This window comes from Embiotoca jacksoni, unplaced genomic scaffold (assembly GCF_022577435.1).
Source record: "Embiotoca jacksoni isolate LCO1_2020_lvr unplaced genomic scaffold, fEmbJac1.0.p SCAF_93, whole genome shotgun sequence".
Taxonomy (NCBI): domain Eukaryota; kingdom Metazoa; phylum Chordata; class Actinopteri; family Embiotocidae; genus Embiotoca; species Embiotoca jacksoni.
In genome coordinates, this window is record NW_027185451.1 from 546,487 (window position 1) to 564,414 (window position 17,928).

The 17,928-nt window shown below is 42.9% G+C and overlaps 1 protein-coding gene across 1 annotated transcript in view; it reads left to right on the top strand.

Moving 5' to 3' along the window:
• The window catches only part of dgkb (diacylglycerol kinase, beta), a 56,983-nt gene that overhangs the window by 31,604 nt on the left and 7,451 nt on the right, over positions 1-17,928 (top strand). The window contains 3 exon segments of the mRNA XM_069141907.1: positions 950-1,014; positions 12,085-12,175; positions 13,103-13,298. Of these exon segments, the coding sequence (XP_068998008.1) occupies positions 950-1,014; positions 12,085-12,175; positions 13,103-13,298 (352 nt within the window).

Consider the following 17,928-nt stretch of genomic DNA (forward strand, 5'->3'; position numbering starts at 1 on the left):
ATTCAATACTTTTAAAAGTCCCAAATAATTCTATCAGTTTTTGCCTTAAAAAAAAAAAAAATCCAATGTTAGTGAATATTTATCAAAACAGACTTAAAACTTTCAATCAGACCGACACGGTAAACTGGTTTACCAGCTAATTTTAAAAGGAATTTTCTGTCTATTAACAATCTAGATCCTGTGTATTCACTTTGAACACACCTTTATTGTACTTCTACTTAAATAACTCCTCATACCAGAAAGAGGTGGTGTTAATGTGCTGGTGAAGCACCTCGTCAGTCACACCACAATAACGTATGTAACATGAACTGGGTGAGATGGGTGAGAGAAAGGTCGACAGTAACATATTTATAAAGAGAGCGAGAGAGGAGATGTTGGGGGGGGGGGGGGGGGGAGCGAAAACAACTCGGTTGCCGCGCCGTCGGCGGCATCCTGTAGGTTAGTTGGGAGCTGTGATTACTCACAATATGTGTTTAATTAATTATCCCGTGTGGCGATGGCGTGCTGTTCATCGGGATTTCTGTCGATACTCGCTCCCATCGCAGGCTCAGCCTCGCTGCCACCTCCCGCGCCGCCTTTCATCTCGTAGAAGTGTACACGAGGGACGCGCGAGGCGTACCTCGCGCTGTTTGAGAAGTTGGGTTGGAGGCGGTTAACGAGGAAGAAGCAGCCTCGGATGTTGACGAGCTACGGCAGACGTGCCAGTGCACGCGATGTACGTTTCTGATATGGTTGTCGAGTCATTTTACATGTTAACAACTCCAAATATCACACGTGGATATTAAATGTTGCCCCACCCCGAGAACAATCGAATATCTTGCGTCAAAACTGCAAGTTTCAGAGAATGAGATTCACTTGTAGTCTAATTGGATGGGTTTTTATGACGTAATAATCCGAACGCTCTTTGATAGAAAAGTGCCTTCACTTCAGGTTTGATTCTGTCTTTCAGGACGCCTCGATTGCGCATCGTTTCCACGTGATGAGAGAGAGGCACCCGGAGAAGTTTAACAGCAGGTACGTTACTTTGGGTTTTACTCTTTTTAGTTTCAACTGAAAACATGAACTTTTTAAATACCTTTTAATAGCCGTTACAAAAAAACTCGAGCTCGTATAAAAAAAAAAATTAAAAAAAAATTAAAATCCCCATGATGAAAAGAAAGTGTTCGGTTTCAGTGAAAACACGCTCAATTAGTTTCTCGTCAGTCTGAAGCTATCTGAGAAGCTGGTAGCGCCAAAATAAAATACTTCAAAATAAAAGCTTTGTTCTTTTTAGTTTAAAGTTGACCCACTCAGAAAGGACCCCTGACCTACTTTCCCCCACAACTTAACCCTCAGCCCACCACGTCAACTCGTTCTACTGTATTCTGGTAATAAACGTGTTGCAGTGGTTTTAAAATGTCCCGTTTTTGTCGGTATAATATAAAGTTTCCTGCGTATTTGTCTCGTAGATTCAAAAAGTGGAAGTTTGTTGTGAAACACAGTTTTTAACTCAAAATTGGAAGTTGTCATTTGCAAGATGTTGCGGTCATTAAAATAATAAATTTCTCTCGGGGAGGTCGGTAGAGATACAATTTGATAGAGAAGTTGATTGGTGGACTTATTGAATACTTTAGGACAAACTGCAGTTTACATAAATCACAAATAACTTGCAGAAAAACACAACTAGATTGGTAAAACAGCACCGTATTCACAAATATATATGTATTCAATACGTGTGCAAAACTGCTTTTGCTAAATAGATAAATGTAATAGAATGAATTACAATTTAAAGTGTAGTTTTAAATGTGGAAATTGAAATGCTCGTTGCCACTTCGAGGTTCATAATGTAATGTAATAATGTAATCTTTGTATGTTTAAAATAAAAACAACCATAGTGGAACTAAGTCTCGATCTTATAAAACATATAATGGAAGATATTCCAGAAATCAAATGGCCCCGGCACTCGCAGTCTAAACACCGGCTTCATATTTAGCATTGGTGATTACACTCGAGGAGATGTGTTCACCTTTTGGAGACGGAACGAACGTGGCATCTTTTGTTTCCATCAATATTTTAACGTCTCCCATACGTCTCCACTAGCGCCGGGGAGTAATTGCGGGCCTAATTGAATTTGCTTGGCTAGTTGGACGTCACGTATCAGTCAAGACTGATGGCACGCGGCCTCCTGATGATCCCATTTGTACTCATTATCATATTTTACTGTGGTCTTAGTACAACATTTAGCCAGCTATTCGTCCTGCAGCTCCAAGCATGCAGATAATGCCGGGGGAAGAGGGGGGAGGGGGGGGAGGGGGGCTTATCCAAATGGCAGCAAAAGGGTAGTTTTGAAATAAACACAGGCCCTGTTATTTAACGGTTACCAACGGTTACGACAGGCTGTGTGACACGTTATCAACTCTGAATCTCCTCGTTAAGCGAAGAGAGGGCGTTGGGGAGCCATCGACCTCTCCAACATGGCGGCACGTCCTCTCTACGGATGTTGGTAAATAATTTGTCCCGCTTCGGTCACTTCCTGCGTCGACGTGCACGTCCGCATCTCTGTTGTTTTACCCCATTTTTTAAAAGACTACGTGAAAAATGATTGAGATATTTTAAGAAAATTATTCTGTCTGTTATTTGAATTCAATTAATAATTCATGCGGGGGAATGAGTTTAGGATCTTTCTATTACACACTATCCTTGCCAATTCAATAATGCATGATTATAGTTTTTCAAGGTAGCATAGATTTTGTTGGATTTGTCCAAAGGGCTCGTGTCCATTGGAAGTATATTGCGACTCATCACTGAGTCATTTTCCCGCTGCTGGAGGCTTCTTTCTCAGGAACTTCTGTGACAATTGAAGGAAAGTGTGGAGTGGCTTGAGGGGAAGATTTAATTTCACTCGTATCAAGTCTGCATGAAGTATAAGTTAGAACGAGTTTAAAGAAGACTGAGCAGTGTTTTTGATTTGAGCTTTTAACAGCGTTTAAATATCGTGAAACTAATCTAATATATTAATGCACTTTCAAATTTCACATACATTTAAAAAAAAAAAAAAACTTTTACTACGTTAATAAAGGCCTGTAAACAAGGATTTATTGATAATAATTGTATTTATTTCTTGAACTGAGAGAACGATGGGGCTCAAAGTTACAAAAACATCTGTAAAAAGTGACGTAGCTTTACAAAACAGGCGATCTGTGACTGAAATATAGAAAACAAAGGCAGAATAAGAGATATAGAATCAGTTTAATCAAGATTTCAACATCGAAGTTCAGTCTCTTGCAACTTCAAGTGTGTATCAAACTAATTCAACATACGGTACGAACTTTCTTTTGTGGATTAGAGGCGTTATTTTTGTTAATAAAGCGACTTTTGTTGAATAGTGCTTTGCGAGAATTGACGACATTTTGTGTGGAAAAATCTCACGAATATTGCAGAGATTGCTTTAATTTGCGTTCATTATCGCGAATGACTGATCACTTAAAGTATTTTATTTTAGTATTTAACACTTTTTCAACCTTCCTTTGATCCTTATAGAGACTTATTCTCTCTTACTGCCTCCACCTGCGTTGAATAATTATTTGGATATCTACCGATAAGTATAAAAAAAGAAAAATTAGGAATTCTCTGGCTGGTAGTGTTCAGTATGCAAACAATATGCATTTTGTACCATTAGAATAACTATAACTACAATAATAGTTCTCAATGTGTTCATATTTTCCTCCTTGTTTCTATTTTTGAAAGCTTTCCCTTGATCTTGAACAATTTTCAAGGTCAAAATGACCAATTAAAAAAAAAAAAAAGAACACACAAGAGAAGAAAATGTCAACATTTGAGTTATTATGAACATATCTGACAGCAGTAATGGCTCCTCACTTCCCATATGAACCAAATCTATACATTCTGTCACTGGTTTGACCTTAAAAGAAACTGAATATTTAATCAGCTTTAATTACCACGCAAACAACATAATTAGGCAACAACACTTAATTATGAAATGAGGGGATTTTGTTGATGAAAAGCCCGGGTCATACGCTCTCCCTCGCCCTCCCTTCATTTTTCTCATTCTATCCATCTTCTGCATTTGCACCTTGGGGTGATTACCAGGGTGAAGGTGTGAAGATTTGACACTCGGCAGATAGATTCATTTACTGCCACTGCCGGACCTGGAGGTGATAATGAGGTCGAGGATTAAAAGCAGACAATCAGTCGGCCCGTGACGAGGGCTGCGCCACCTCCTCCCCCCTCATGTCACCACTCCGCGACCGCCATGTTAAAATATACCGGTCCTCTTTTTTTCCCTTTTTTTTTTTTTTTTTTTGCTGATCTCCAATGTAATTACACACTAATCTCTGACTCTGAGGGGAAGAAACAGATAGGGGGGAGAAACGGATAACACAAATTTTATAAAAAAAAAATTTTTTTTAGAAAGAAACGGTTTAGAAAAGTACGAATTTTGTGCTGTGAAATAGCTTCATTCTTCATTTTAATTAACGTGATGACCGATTATTGTTCCACCCCGTTAGCAAGTTCTCTGCTTGGCAAAAATTGCAAAAATTATTATTTTTTTTTTTCCCAATTCTAAACTTCTCCAAACAAGTTAAATCTCTTCTGTGACGTAAATTATAACCAATATACAAGACGTGATCAAAAACCTCAGAGTCTCTTCCTGTTGCGCCCAAAGGGAGCGCAGAACAGTGATTTGCCAGGAGAACAGGATAATAATAATAATAATAATAATAATAACTATAATTTTGTTAGCCATTACGCCAAGTTTCATCGCTTTGATCAACATCAGCACCTGAGTTACACGTTGTTTTTGCGACCACTGGCACGGGAACATTTTGCGCTTTCACCACAGAGCTGAAACTTGTGCAGAGAGCACACATCAAAGTTTGGATCAGATTTGGCAAATCTGCCACGCAGACCCATGAGATGCTTCAGAAAAAATGCTTTGACATTCATGAGGGGCAGAACCGAGCCCGAGAAGGGCGTGTAGGGACGGGAGTGCAAACAGGTGTTTTGTGTTTTGTTTTTTGGACATTTAAGGGGTTGTGCAGCGCGACTTCCTCCTCCGGGGTCAGACGCCGAGTCCTACCGTGACGATCTGAGGCGTCAGAGTGATATTTAGTGCAAATGACCTGAACTGTAGCGCGAATGGCACTTTGGTTCTCCAACTTTGATCCCAAATTTGATGTTTCTCTGCTTGAATTAACCTCCACGGCGAAAAGGCAAACGTGCCCCAAAAAAAAAAAAAAAAAAAAAGGTCCAAAAAGCGCGTAACTCCAGCTGCTGATGTCGACCAATCAACGTAACTCTGAGTACAAGTTCAGGAAAGCTAAGCTAAGAACATTTTGGTTGCACTTTTAGGCAGCGCAGGAATAATTTATGTATCGCTGAGTGTTTTTCGGTGCAAATTTTGACTTGATTATTTATGAATTTTTCCCAATCAACCAGGACAGCTTTTTCACTTTAATGTTCCTTTGTGGGGTCTAATGAAATTCAATGAATACTGGATCATAGAGTATCGGCCACGTAAAGTTTATCTCAGCAATTTTTTTTTTTTTTACTTGTTTTTTTCTTCCTCTTCTTTACATTTTGACACTTTTTTTTCTTAAACACGTGTCGTCTAATTTACACGTTACAGCATTTTCGTGTGACTTTAAAAAATACTCGTCGGGGACGACCTGCTCGACGTAAACACCCACAAGTCGAACTTCAAGCACATTTAGATGACGAGTGCGCGATCCTATGTAATTTTATGACATTCGACCAACATGCGGCAACCGCGGCAACGCCATAAATTTACCTCGAGAACAAGAACGAAGCATTTTTTTTTGTGAAGTCACAAAGTCTTCTCTGCGTACATTAGACGAGTCGGGACGGACGGACCTGGATGCAACTTCACGGATCGGCGGGGGCATACAACTGAGGCGGTAATTCTAGTTAAACATTATTCCCATTCAGGAGGCAGTTTTTACAATCTCCTCTCAGTTTCATTCACGTCCTGTTTTGAAAACAAAATTGGCCTCCATGCAGCATTTTTTTTTTTTCTCCACGCTAATCAGACATCAGATGTGTGAGGGGGGGGGGGGGGGGGGGGGGGGGGGGGAAACAAAAAACATCTGATTTGGGACCTCTCAGCAGCGGTGTGAAGGCGGCTGTGGCTTTCACCTGCAATGTTTGTTTATTCTGCGGCATCCACCGGGGGCACCTTGATGTTCCCCTGATATTTGCTCTGCATACCCAGATCTATTTTTGGTCCTGAGACATCTAACTCCTCCAGAGCCTCTCCGCCCCGTGCGCCCACAGGCTCTCGCTGTGCTGTGCAACCAGCCCGAGTTAACCTTTCCTGAAGGCACAGGGAAGCCCAGGCATGAAGCGCTCTTTAGCATAATGAGTGTGTTCATCAAAGCTGGATGGGGCCGCCGGATTCACCAACACAAGCACCCATCAACACACCCATGCTAATGTGTGTGTGTGTGTGTGCACGCCTGTGTGTGTGTGTGTGTGTGTGTGTGTGTGTGTTTTTCCTGCTGAGCTAGGAACAGCGCCACAGGTGATGGCGCTCTCGATTACACATGCAAACATACGCTCATTTACACACACACACACACACACACACACACACACACACACACACACCTTCGCATGGTGGACCTCGGTAGCCGCCGCCCTCAGACCTCATTTGAGGATGAAATCGTTTATGTGACCAAAGTGTCATCTATAATTAATGACCACTTGTGTGTAATTTAGAGGGATCTCACCTGTGGCCCTGTCCCCAGCTCAGTGGGAACACACACACACACACACACACGCGCACACACACACACACACACACACACACGCACACACACGCACACGCGCACACACACACACACACACACACACACACACACACACACACAAAAAGGCATGAAGTGACGCACAAAAATCTGCACATCAGTCGTCAGGGTGAGGAATATCATTTTTTTTTTTTAAATCCCTTCTGATAATTTTGCAAATTTCCTTTGATGCTGATGATTTGAACGTAATCACACTTTCACTAACAGACTAAAATCTAACTAGGTGCACCGTGCTGATGTGTTCCTGGACCTCAGATAAATACATGACTGAAACGCCTCAAGCCTTGTAAATAATATGAAATCATTAATTAACAGCATTGCTCTGTTACGTTTACATGAGGTGTCTGAACAAATCGGCAGAATTAATTATCCAGCTGGTGCAGCGACACAAATGAGATTCTGTGTTTCATTTCGACTCTTAAATGATCGTAACGTTCCTTTTTAATAGTTTGACAACAACGACACCTTCAACAATGCACGCAATGTTACGTCGAAATCAAACGACACGGGTGCTTTTACGCAGAGAGGCAAGCCAAAGAGTTATTATTAAACTTAACAACGTCATCTTCCGATTAGCATTTTGCGTCCTAAATGCACCGCCATGAGCTAGTACACCTGTTGACCGAAGAATGACAAAATGTAAAACCTTTTCTAATACGTTTCCCACAAAAATAGAAGCTGAGGGGGAGCTCTGTTAATTTTAGTTTTACAGGTTGGAGGATATAGACTTTTAGACAAAAAGTGGTCTGAATATCTTCTAGAAGTCTTAAAGAAGTTTAACTTGCATAAACAGACTGTATGTAAAAAAAAAATTTTTGTTTTTAAATACAGGAGTTCCTTAAAGCGCAATACCACCGAAGGCCACTGGGGGCTAGCCACAGATAACCTCTGTCAAACTCTCTCTCTCGAGTCAGTCGATGTTTCCCGCCTGTCAATCAAAAGGTTCCGACAGCGTTCCCGTGCAGGGGGGAAGCTGCGACCGCCGTCATTAAGTGTTCACCGTTAGCATCTGAGCTCCACGCGCTTTTGTGAGCGCTGGACGGTGACGATCAAGCAGCAAAACTTGCAGCATTTAATCGTGAAGTTTACAGCTTCTTAACGGTGCAGCTTAACGTTGTTGATCCTTATTTTTTAAAATGATGTTAAAAAGAAGAAGTTTCCGGCTCATCATTTCACTCCTACGTCATTTTAACACTTCCATTTGCGCTCGTAAAGACGTTGGATATTTGATATGAATCGGTAGTTTTTGGCTTCAGAAACAACACCTCGGAGTTATCGCCGCTCAACGGAAAGAAATACATTTTTCAAGCCGCTTTGCTTTCATCTCTTGAAGGCAAAGACGTCGCAGCTCGGGTCGTTTCTCAAACTGCCAGTCGGGAGTCGGAGCGCTCCAGGCGGTGTCGTGTTAAACAAAACGGTGCGTTGATACAATGCGCAAAGAGTTGGTTATGTCAATGCGATATTTATCACCTTTGATCAAGAAGAAATTAGTGTGAAAATAAGGTCGTAGATCATCGTGGGTTAGATTAAGTGTCAAGAGGGGAGGAAAATCAATGGGCGTGCGGCTGGCGTTCAGTGTGGCCAGCGGAGAGCGCATCTAAAGGTGCCGTGGCCTCGGGACAGCGACGCTACGCTGAAGCTTATCGCGTCTGACATCCTTTAATTTGGTGACCTGGCAGTGGCAGTCTGATGAACACGGGTCTATTGTTCGCATTCAGGCTCTTTGAGACGTATTCGTCTTTACCATCTTTTTCTTTTTGCTCGTGATGTTTTTTTTTTCTAAAAGCTCTGTTGTGTTTTTTGTTGTTGTTGTTGTTGTTGTTGTTTTCCCTCTCCGCCCCGCACACTTTGTATTTCTCCTCTCTTTTTCGGTTTTGTTTCATAATTTGTTTGTGCAAATATAATGACACCTTAGTTGCTCTGAGAAACCCGAGCCGATGTTTTCTTTTGGGGCCCGCCGGCTGTGACTGCTACAGCCGATCTCGCATGCACACCGCTAAAGTTATTACTGCAGTGCACTTTGCATTGATACACTGCAGGTACAATCGCGGCGGACGCTTTCTGACCTCTCAGAGGATTGAAAACCTGCTACACGTGTGCTGCTGCTGACTTTTATTTTGGTTTTTTTCCCCCGAGAAACACAAATCGCTCCAACTGGCAATAGATAAAGGATCCAAAAGCTTAACGTCAGCCAACAGTTTAAGTAAATGGGCACTTTATGTTCACTTTTATTACACTTACCATAAAGTAAGGTCCTCCTAATCTACCTTAAAAGTATCATCTTACTCAAACAGACTCCCTGTTAATCCCTCGGACAAGCTGGCCCCTGGTGAAGATGCTCCTCGCCGTCAGTCTGTCAGATGGGTCCGGTGTTTGGCACCGCTTCGGCAGATAACAAACGACAATCCGATCCAGCCAATGAGATGCTCCTAATTACCTAATGAACAGGGACACGAGGTGATTTGTTGCCATGGTGCGCTTGTTAGGTTAAGTGGTGGGAATCGACAGGATTGTCAGATGTTGTCTTCAACTGTATGTGTTTCTTACAGTGGGCTTTGGTTTCCCTGCATTTGGCTCCAGTTTGGTTCTGTTGTACTATTAAAAACCCCACAACTCTCTGCTGCACATCTATAACGTTGTTGGACTCAAAGATAGGCCCTTTTTTTTTTTTTTTTAAGGTTCAAAATTGACGCAGCAGAACCAAAGCGATCGCCTTTTGTATGCCGTGTACGAGTCCGTCTTCCTTGTCAAAAATCGACCACGTGATTTACTGGTTTTGGATTTGCTCGTAGTGGCGAACGTAGTCTTGAGTCGAGGATTGCGCTACTGATATCTGGGAAGCTCACGTTTTCCAAGTCGTGGCCGGAGGAGCTACGTTTTGCTTTTTGTCCAGCCGTCCATCCTATTCTCGTGAAAAGAGCGGTGTCTCAAGAACATATCGAGGGAATTTTTTTTGTCATATTTGGCACAAGTGCTCACTTGTATTGAAAGACAAATTGAAAGCTGAACGGTCATTGCTACTGTGATGTCACAAAACACGTTTGTGTCCGCGACTCAAGAATGCATTTGCTAATTACGGCAAAAATTCAGACAAATGTCTGATAAAAGGTGGAGAGAGATTTCTTTAGGTCGTTTTTCAATAACGGAATGAGATACTGAATTGTTGACGCTACTTTTGAAACTGTTGTGATTGTAGAGATGCTGTGTTGTGTCGGGAGGAAGATGTCTTTGTTTGTTAGGAATTTGTAGCTTCTTTCCAGCAACATCCATCTTTGAAGCAACCAGTAGATCACGATCCAGCCTTGGAGATCTCTCTGAACTCAAGTTCTTTAGATCGCTTTCCTCTACTTTCTCACCATTTTCCTTTTGTCTCTCTATGTTTAAAGAGTCGCGTAGCTGTGGAATACGTTTTTCTCTCAAGCTGAACTATTTTCAATTTGTACAGACGCATCTTCAGCCCGGTGTGTGGCACCCAGACACAAACCCTGACACTCTGAATTCAGTCGTTTCACCTCTTTTCTAAACGTGGTTTTAAATGTCAGAGGCTCCTAAATGTACCAACAACAAAAAAAAACGCACCAAAACCAGCTTCAGCGAAGCAGCGACGAAGGGTTGAACGATCCTAAACATTTCCTGCACTGCATCTGGCGTCGTTCACTCCGTCAACCACGCGTTTTGAATACGCTTTTCAGAGTAGCCACCTTCATTTGTTTATTTGCAAACTTGCATAGGCCTGTGTTCTCTTGGGTTTTTTCCCTCTTGACTGCTGAGCATACAGACTCATGATGATGATGATGATGATGACGATGACGATGAAGGTGGAGGAGCTGTAGGGATGTGTTCCCAGCATGGCCCTGTCGCCCTGCTGCCTCATCCCGCCTCCCTCTGCTCACCATCCCTTCTGGTATTGACCATGTTGCACATTATAAATCAACTGTGAGTTGGGCTACCTTGCAAGTACCCTAATGAAAGCCCATTTATAAAGTGGCTAAATGGTCCTGACAAAAGTCCTAATGAGGAAATCAATAATTCAGTGATTGTTACTCTGCTTATACTAATACGTCCCTCTTGTAGTGCTTTGACTCCAGCTAAGAGAAGGCCATTTTTTACCGTATTCGGTTCTGCGTGTCAGCAATGTTGTACGCTTTTTTTTTTTTTTTCTGTGCTTGAGTCTTTCAGATAAATTATGTGCTGCTGTCTGTTGTTTCTTAGAGACATCAAAAGCCATCTGTAATCTGTGCTTCCAAAGAAAAACAAAAAAAAGGATATAAACTATAGCAGCAGTCAGCTCGGCATCATCAACCACACCGAGATTAGAGGATAAAATAGAAGGGTTTTTTTGGTTTTGTAATGGAATTAGTTGAAATGACTGTCACTTCTATCAGATAACCTTTTTTTTTTCAAGTGAAGGGAAGTTCAAAGATCCAGCTCATATGTCCCTAAACGTATGCCAGTGATCAGAATTTTTTTTTAAAAAATGCATCGCGCTAACTTGTAATTTTACATCATTTAAGAATTTCCATTATAATTGTTTATTCATTTTAGCTATGGTGCTTCCTCTTCAATTCTACACGACCTTATTCCAATTTTTTTCGGATTTAGGTTAAAGGTACTCAGACCACTGCGTCAATTCACAAATAAAATACATATAAAATAGTACAATACATTTTTTTGTGCTTGAATTAAAGATTGCAGTGATGCTTTGTTCGCATGGTCGTATGGCCGTGACACAGAGTAAAGTAGCGCAGCAGACAGATGGTGACTCACCCCTGCAAGGTCATTGATCATCAGCCTTAACAAATGGGAGCGTGTGCCGTAGGAAGCCCGGAGAGCAGCACCCCAGTCCTCTGTTAATTGCGAGGGCAGGTAAGATTACCCTCTAATGCCCCTCCCCGGGCCTTAACGCCGGGCACGGGTACCCACTCGCCACCCAGTGTGCTTCCCTCAGACGCCTCTTTAACTGGCTTTAGATTCATCATTGCGCTTCGATATGTGATTAATGAAGCACATTATGCATCCTTTTGGAGATTAATGACAGCGTGATTTTGGTCAGCGGTAAACATTAGAGGTGTATTTCCTGCGTCGAAACTCGTTTCTGTGGTGTTTTTTTTTTTTTGTATATATATACGAGTTCAGCATATAGGGGACTAGAGACAGAAGCTTCAGATTTTGATGTGAGGGGAAAACACTCCCATGTTTTTTTTTCCTTGGTCCCTTTACAGTTCCTGATGTTATTTTTGTGTTGTTTTTTTTCCAGAACAAAGAATAAGCTGTGGTACTTTGAGTTCGGCACTTCGGAGACCTTTTCGGCCACATGTAAGAAGCTCCACGACTTTCTGGAGGTTGAGGTAAATCAAACCGTGTGTTTTCTGTTTGTGGAGACCTGTACAAGAAAAAGACAAACCGAAGGAATCACTGTTCTTTTTTTAATTTTTTAATTTTTTTTTTTTTTATCAACTCTTTCATTTAAAGCAGTCATACATTCCCTGCATCATTAAGAAGGTCTGATTTGTTAAATAATGGTGCCACGTTGAAAATATTCTGGTCATCCCTCCCCCTGTTCCATAAATAGCACAAATTCATACTAGTTTCAGATGAACGCAGACAAAGTGTTGATGTGATCCGCGCACCTCCACACCCACTTCTCACAGAAGCTCAGTTCAACACACAGGTAATTAGCCTTACACGACCCCGCTGTGTGTGATATTGAGTGATAATGAAGATGCCGTCCATACAATTCATCTTCCCCCATTCTCTGAGCTACCCACACAGTGCAGAGGTCTTTATTAATTAGTCCTGGATAGGTACCTGGAGTACTGGAGTGGAGCAGGTACGAGGATGAAGATGGATCCCGGTGATTTGTAAAAAAATTGGCTATTTTAGCTACGTCCGCACTGATGCGGTGGCTGGTTTGAAACAAAAATAATTTCCATCTACACGGGAGTTTTAGCACCATTTAAAGACTAATGCCCGGCCATACTAACCCACCTGAAGATGCTAATTCAATCACCATATTTGGTGACCAACCATTTTGGACCATATACGGTCCGGTTTACGGCTTTAAGGCCGGTTTTGCACGGGGGAGGGGGGCATAGCAAACAAGGTTCATACTTAGGCTCAGACAGATTTATTGTGATTGAAATTTATGTTCAGACTGTTATTTACAAATGCTTGAACAAACAGGAAAATGCAGCTTACATTAGCCTTAAACTTATTAAAAAAGATTAACCAAATGATCCCTTTCCTTCCTTTTTTTTCTTTCTCCTCTCTAAAAGTGTGATGGCATCACTCTGGACCTCAGCAGCATCTCCCTGGAAGGCATCGCCATTCTCAACATTCCCAGCATGCACGGCGGCTCCAACCTTTGGGGCGAGAGCAAGAAGAGGAGGGGTAACCGCAAGGGGGGCAAAAAGAGCCAAGACAGAACGACGCCGGTGCTCAACCCCAAAGAACTCACGTTTGCAGTTCAAGGTGGGTTTAACAGCAGAGTTAATACATTTGGTGGAGCATCTTCTAGATTCTCAGTCTTGTTTTCTCCCTGGAGGACTTTGTACCAAGACAAAAGGCTGCGGCTTTTATTAAAATGCAATCTTCTACCATTTTCTGATGCTTGTTGATTGGCGGGCCCATTGAGTGAAGAGGCCACACAAGCAGGGCTGGTTACCAAACCGGCAACCAAACAATTTTTAAATTGCTCTCATACTATTTATCATTAGAAAACAGCTTGTCATTTGGTACCAGGCTTTAGACACCTAGGCCACATCCACAAATTTGTATTTCATAAGTCATAACCTGCGCATCGTTCACACAGGAGTAAAAAAAAAAACATCGGTATCAACGAGCCACAGCATTCACCATACGCGTGGATAAGAAAATCTTTTTAAATCTTCATCTGGTCTTGTGATCGGATAAGAAAAAAAAATAGGGACAGCTGTTGCTTGTTATAAATTTGGGGATATTTTTCATGGTGGAAACAACAACAACAACAACAAAACTATAGATCTTAAAGGTTTAAGCATAAATCTCAACACATGGTGACATAACTGGTGAATCATCATTTCCACCGGCACCCTACAGTTCATGGTTGGTGTTGCGCTACAGGACGACAACACCGTAAGTTAAATATGTTGGGCAGTATAGGAGGCTCTGTTCCCTAAAGCCCACATCACAGCCCGTGTCCTTGTTCCTATCGGGTAGATCAAAGACGAAACTTTTGGCCAAACTTTCCCAGAGCACATTAATATTTCACTGATGACAAGGTGAATCACAGCCAGCAGGTTTTGTTTGCAAAGAAGAGGTGCAATCATGTCACTGTTTGGAACTGTCACTTGTGTATTAATGGCCCGTGTAGGCACCAGTGGACAGGCTCAGTTAATCGGAGCGGACTGAGTGGAGTGTCGGGGCAAACCCCCGAATCCATTTACGTCAAAAGGAAGCCCGTCAATGGGAACGTGTATGAATGGACGAAATATAATGAGTCAGCTGCTCCGGGGTAACGGTGAAAAGACGTCAACGACTTAAAGCGCTTCTTGAGAAAAAGAAATACAGCGAAAGCAGCAGAAGGATATTTTTCACAGTCGAAGCTAGTATTAGCAGTTTAACAAGTAGTCGTGGCAACCGTGATGGAAATGTTTAAATGATGAGTTTTATTTGCATTTGGCTTCTTTTTTTTTTTTTTTTTTTTTTTATAGCCATGTTGGCAGCGAGGGTTAAAGAAAGGTCATTCAGCCTGTTGCGCACTGAAATATCTCAACAACTACCAGACTGACAAAAGTTGTACCTTAGCTGGTACCATTTGTTTGGTATCACCTCCGTTCAGCGTGGTTAACTAGCCAAGTCACTATCGACGCCGCGGTTATTTTTAGGATTCACTGGACCGATGGAGCTTTGAAATACAAAGCTAATCGATTTTTTTTTTCCCCCCACACGTCATTACGGACCCATGTCACTCCTTCGTATTAGTTTTTTTCTGGCGGCCCATCTGAAAATAATTCCATCATCAATTTGATATCAGACCTCAAAATGTCGTATTTTTGGTGCCATGCCCGTTTGATTGACAGGCCTGCGGTGCGGTCAAGTTTTCCGCCCGTCCAAATATGATCACTTCTGACTCCAAATTAGAAAGATGGCGACGGCCGAAATGCCGAAACTCGAAGCTTTCAGAGCGCCGGTCCAACGGACGAACAGGAGCTGCACACTTGACACACATGACAAGTAGTTTCACTACTATGACTCCTAAATGTCAAAAATGTTTTGATGCTCGAAGATCAATTGAGTAGATACCTTCTGAAATTTGCTCCCGTGTTAAACCAAAACTGTTTTTGGTGTGTGTGTTTACATGAAGCCCTGTATTGCGGATGTATTTTGTTTTTTTGGGGGTATTTTATTTCTATCACGTCTCGCCGGTGCCCATTCGGTATGTTTTTTTGTTGTTTTGGCTTTCCCGGCAGCGACGCCGTGTTTGTTCTCGGGGCGTGAAGTGGATGTTACAATCGGTGTCGGCCTCGAAACATGACGAGTCAGAGAGGATCTCCAGACGTGGCTGCCGGTTGATCCCTTGTGAGACTTCACGGGTCAGAACATGACTGGTGGGAAAAAAAACCCCACAAAAAACACAAATCTCTGTGAAGCCTCATACAAAGGTTTTTTTGTTGTTGTTGTTGTTGTTTCCCTTTGTAGGTGTTGAGCTTGTTAAAAAATCTGTCAGTACATTTCAAATTAGTCCCTGAATCGCAGCAGCAGCGTTTACTCTACTTTTGATCCAATAAGCAAAAAAATGAGAGACGCCGGTGCGTGTTTGGATGCTTGTAACGTCCCTAATGTGACGATGTGATTGGCACAATGTGGCAGAGAGGAGGACAGACTGCGAGGGGGGAGGAGGAGGTGAGGGGGGAGGTGGAGGGGGGGAAGGGGGGGGGGGGACACTCCATTAATCCCTGAATATAAATCAATCATTTCTGTGTTTGTGGTGCACAAAAAAAAAAGGAGGCCGCGGTCTGAACCTTGGAAGGCACTTAGTGTGTGTGTGTGTGTGTGTGTGTGTGTGTGTGTGTGTGTGTGTGTGTGTGTGCATGCGTGCGTGTGTGTGTCGGGTGTCCACCTGTATTGTACACGTGTCTATATGGACGCCCTTGTGGAAGGTGCCCTCAAGGTGAGCGGTCTGACTTGTCAGATTGGGAGTTAGCGGTATATTTAGAGGTAAACACGGGCGCACCGATCAAACTGTTGGTGGGGATTCTGTGTTTTTTTTCTTTGTGTGTGTGTGTGTGTGTGTGTGTGTGTGTTTGTGTGTGTGTGGATGTGTGGCTGGGGGATATAAAAAAAAAAAAAAAAACCTGACCTTTCGGGAGCTGTTAAATCGTCCCGCTGGTGACGCCAGGAGACAAGCCCCTCAGGTGGAAGGGAATGGCTGCAGAGTGAATTATTTAGAATGGGACTGAGTTTTTTTTTTTTTTGCAGTGTGGGGGGGGGGTGGGGTGAGGGTGTTGGTGGTGGGGGATGGGGGTTCATGTGTGTGGGTGGAGGAGGTTGATGCTCGGGACTGATGCCCCGTGACAAGCCCCCGCCAAGCTTTTCATTGGAGGATCGCCCCCCCCCCCCACCACCACCACCACCACCCCACCCCCCATCCCCTTCCTCCACCCCCTCCCAACCCTACCCCCCCCACCCCACCCCAACGCCACTCCTCCTTAGTCCGACTCGCAGCTGATCGGCTGCTCCGTCTCTTCTCCCGTCACTGTCGGTCTTTTATTTTTCTTCCCGCTCTCGCCGCTGTCGCTCCGCATGCGTCAGCGCCGCCGGGCGGACGGACGGACGGCCCTCGGCAGCCGGTTGTTCGACGCCGTCTTCTATAATCCCGCAAGTCTCGACACGGCCCGGGTTATAAAAGACACAGTGCTACTTTTTTGGTAATTTTTTTTTATTGCTGTCCCGTATGGACATTCGCTCACGTGACCGTCACTCACTCGCTCCGCAATCGTCCGCCTCAGTAGTGTCGCGCAGTCAAAAGATTTCATCGCCTGAGCGAAGCAACGTCATGCAGATTGTCAGTTTGGGTGAGCGCTGATTTGGTTCGTGTTTGACCACAGGTTGTTGTTTTTTTTCTGTTAAAAAAAAAAAAAAGGTGACTCTTTTCTGTATTTGTCAGGGAGCACTTTTTATCGTTATCCCCGGTATTTCATTTAAAACCCCTAATATGAGAAATAATGGTGGGTAATTGAAAATAAAAATGGAAATTCGTGAGTAAATCAAACGAAATCTTTCATTCATTATGGAAATGATGAGTCCTCACTTAATAAAACTACAGGGAAAATAAGACTGAGCTGGAAATAGATAATGGAAATACTGAAATGCTGGCTCATTTTAAGCAAATTTGGTACGTTAAGACATGCTTCTTCTTTTTCTTTTTTTTTACGCTTGGTCTTAACAAGGGATTTATTGATTTGAAATAAACATTTGTCAACCAGTTTTAATCAACTGTGTCAGGTTTTGGTAAAAGCAACACAGTATGTCACACGTTTTGGGAAATATAAACCAAATTGTGACGTTAACTTTGTGTTTAAAAAGTAGTTTTTTTTGGCCAAAGTCAGACATACTCAGAGCATCGAACTTCTCGTCAAACTCTAAAGTAAAGTGACAAAAAAATAACAGATAGAACTGGTGAGCTCGTAGTTACGACACGGGAAGTTGTGTGCACCGCGTGCTTTGGCGTTGAAGTGGTAAAACAAAAAAAAAAACACTGTTGCTAGGCGATGGCGAAGTGGACGGCGTCTAGAAGCTACGGAGGCTAACAATTTAGCAAGCAAAGAGGCCGGCTAACGTAACGCAGGGAACGCAAAGACGCAGAAGGAAAAGACGAGGCTGTTGGGAAGAGCAACATTTTCCTCAGACGTAGGCTGTTATCGAAGTTACGAAGTCGAACTCTCCTCGACTCTTAATTCATTCGCAGCTTTCCCCGTTCGCACACAACTTTAAAAATCGAGCCGCGCGTCGGAGGCAGCGGATCAACACGCGGAGGTCGGGACGAGGAAAGGAGCAGCGGTGTTGTGTTGAGTTTCTGAACGTACACTGGCTTTCACAGGGTCGCCCCCCTCCCCCCTCG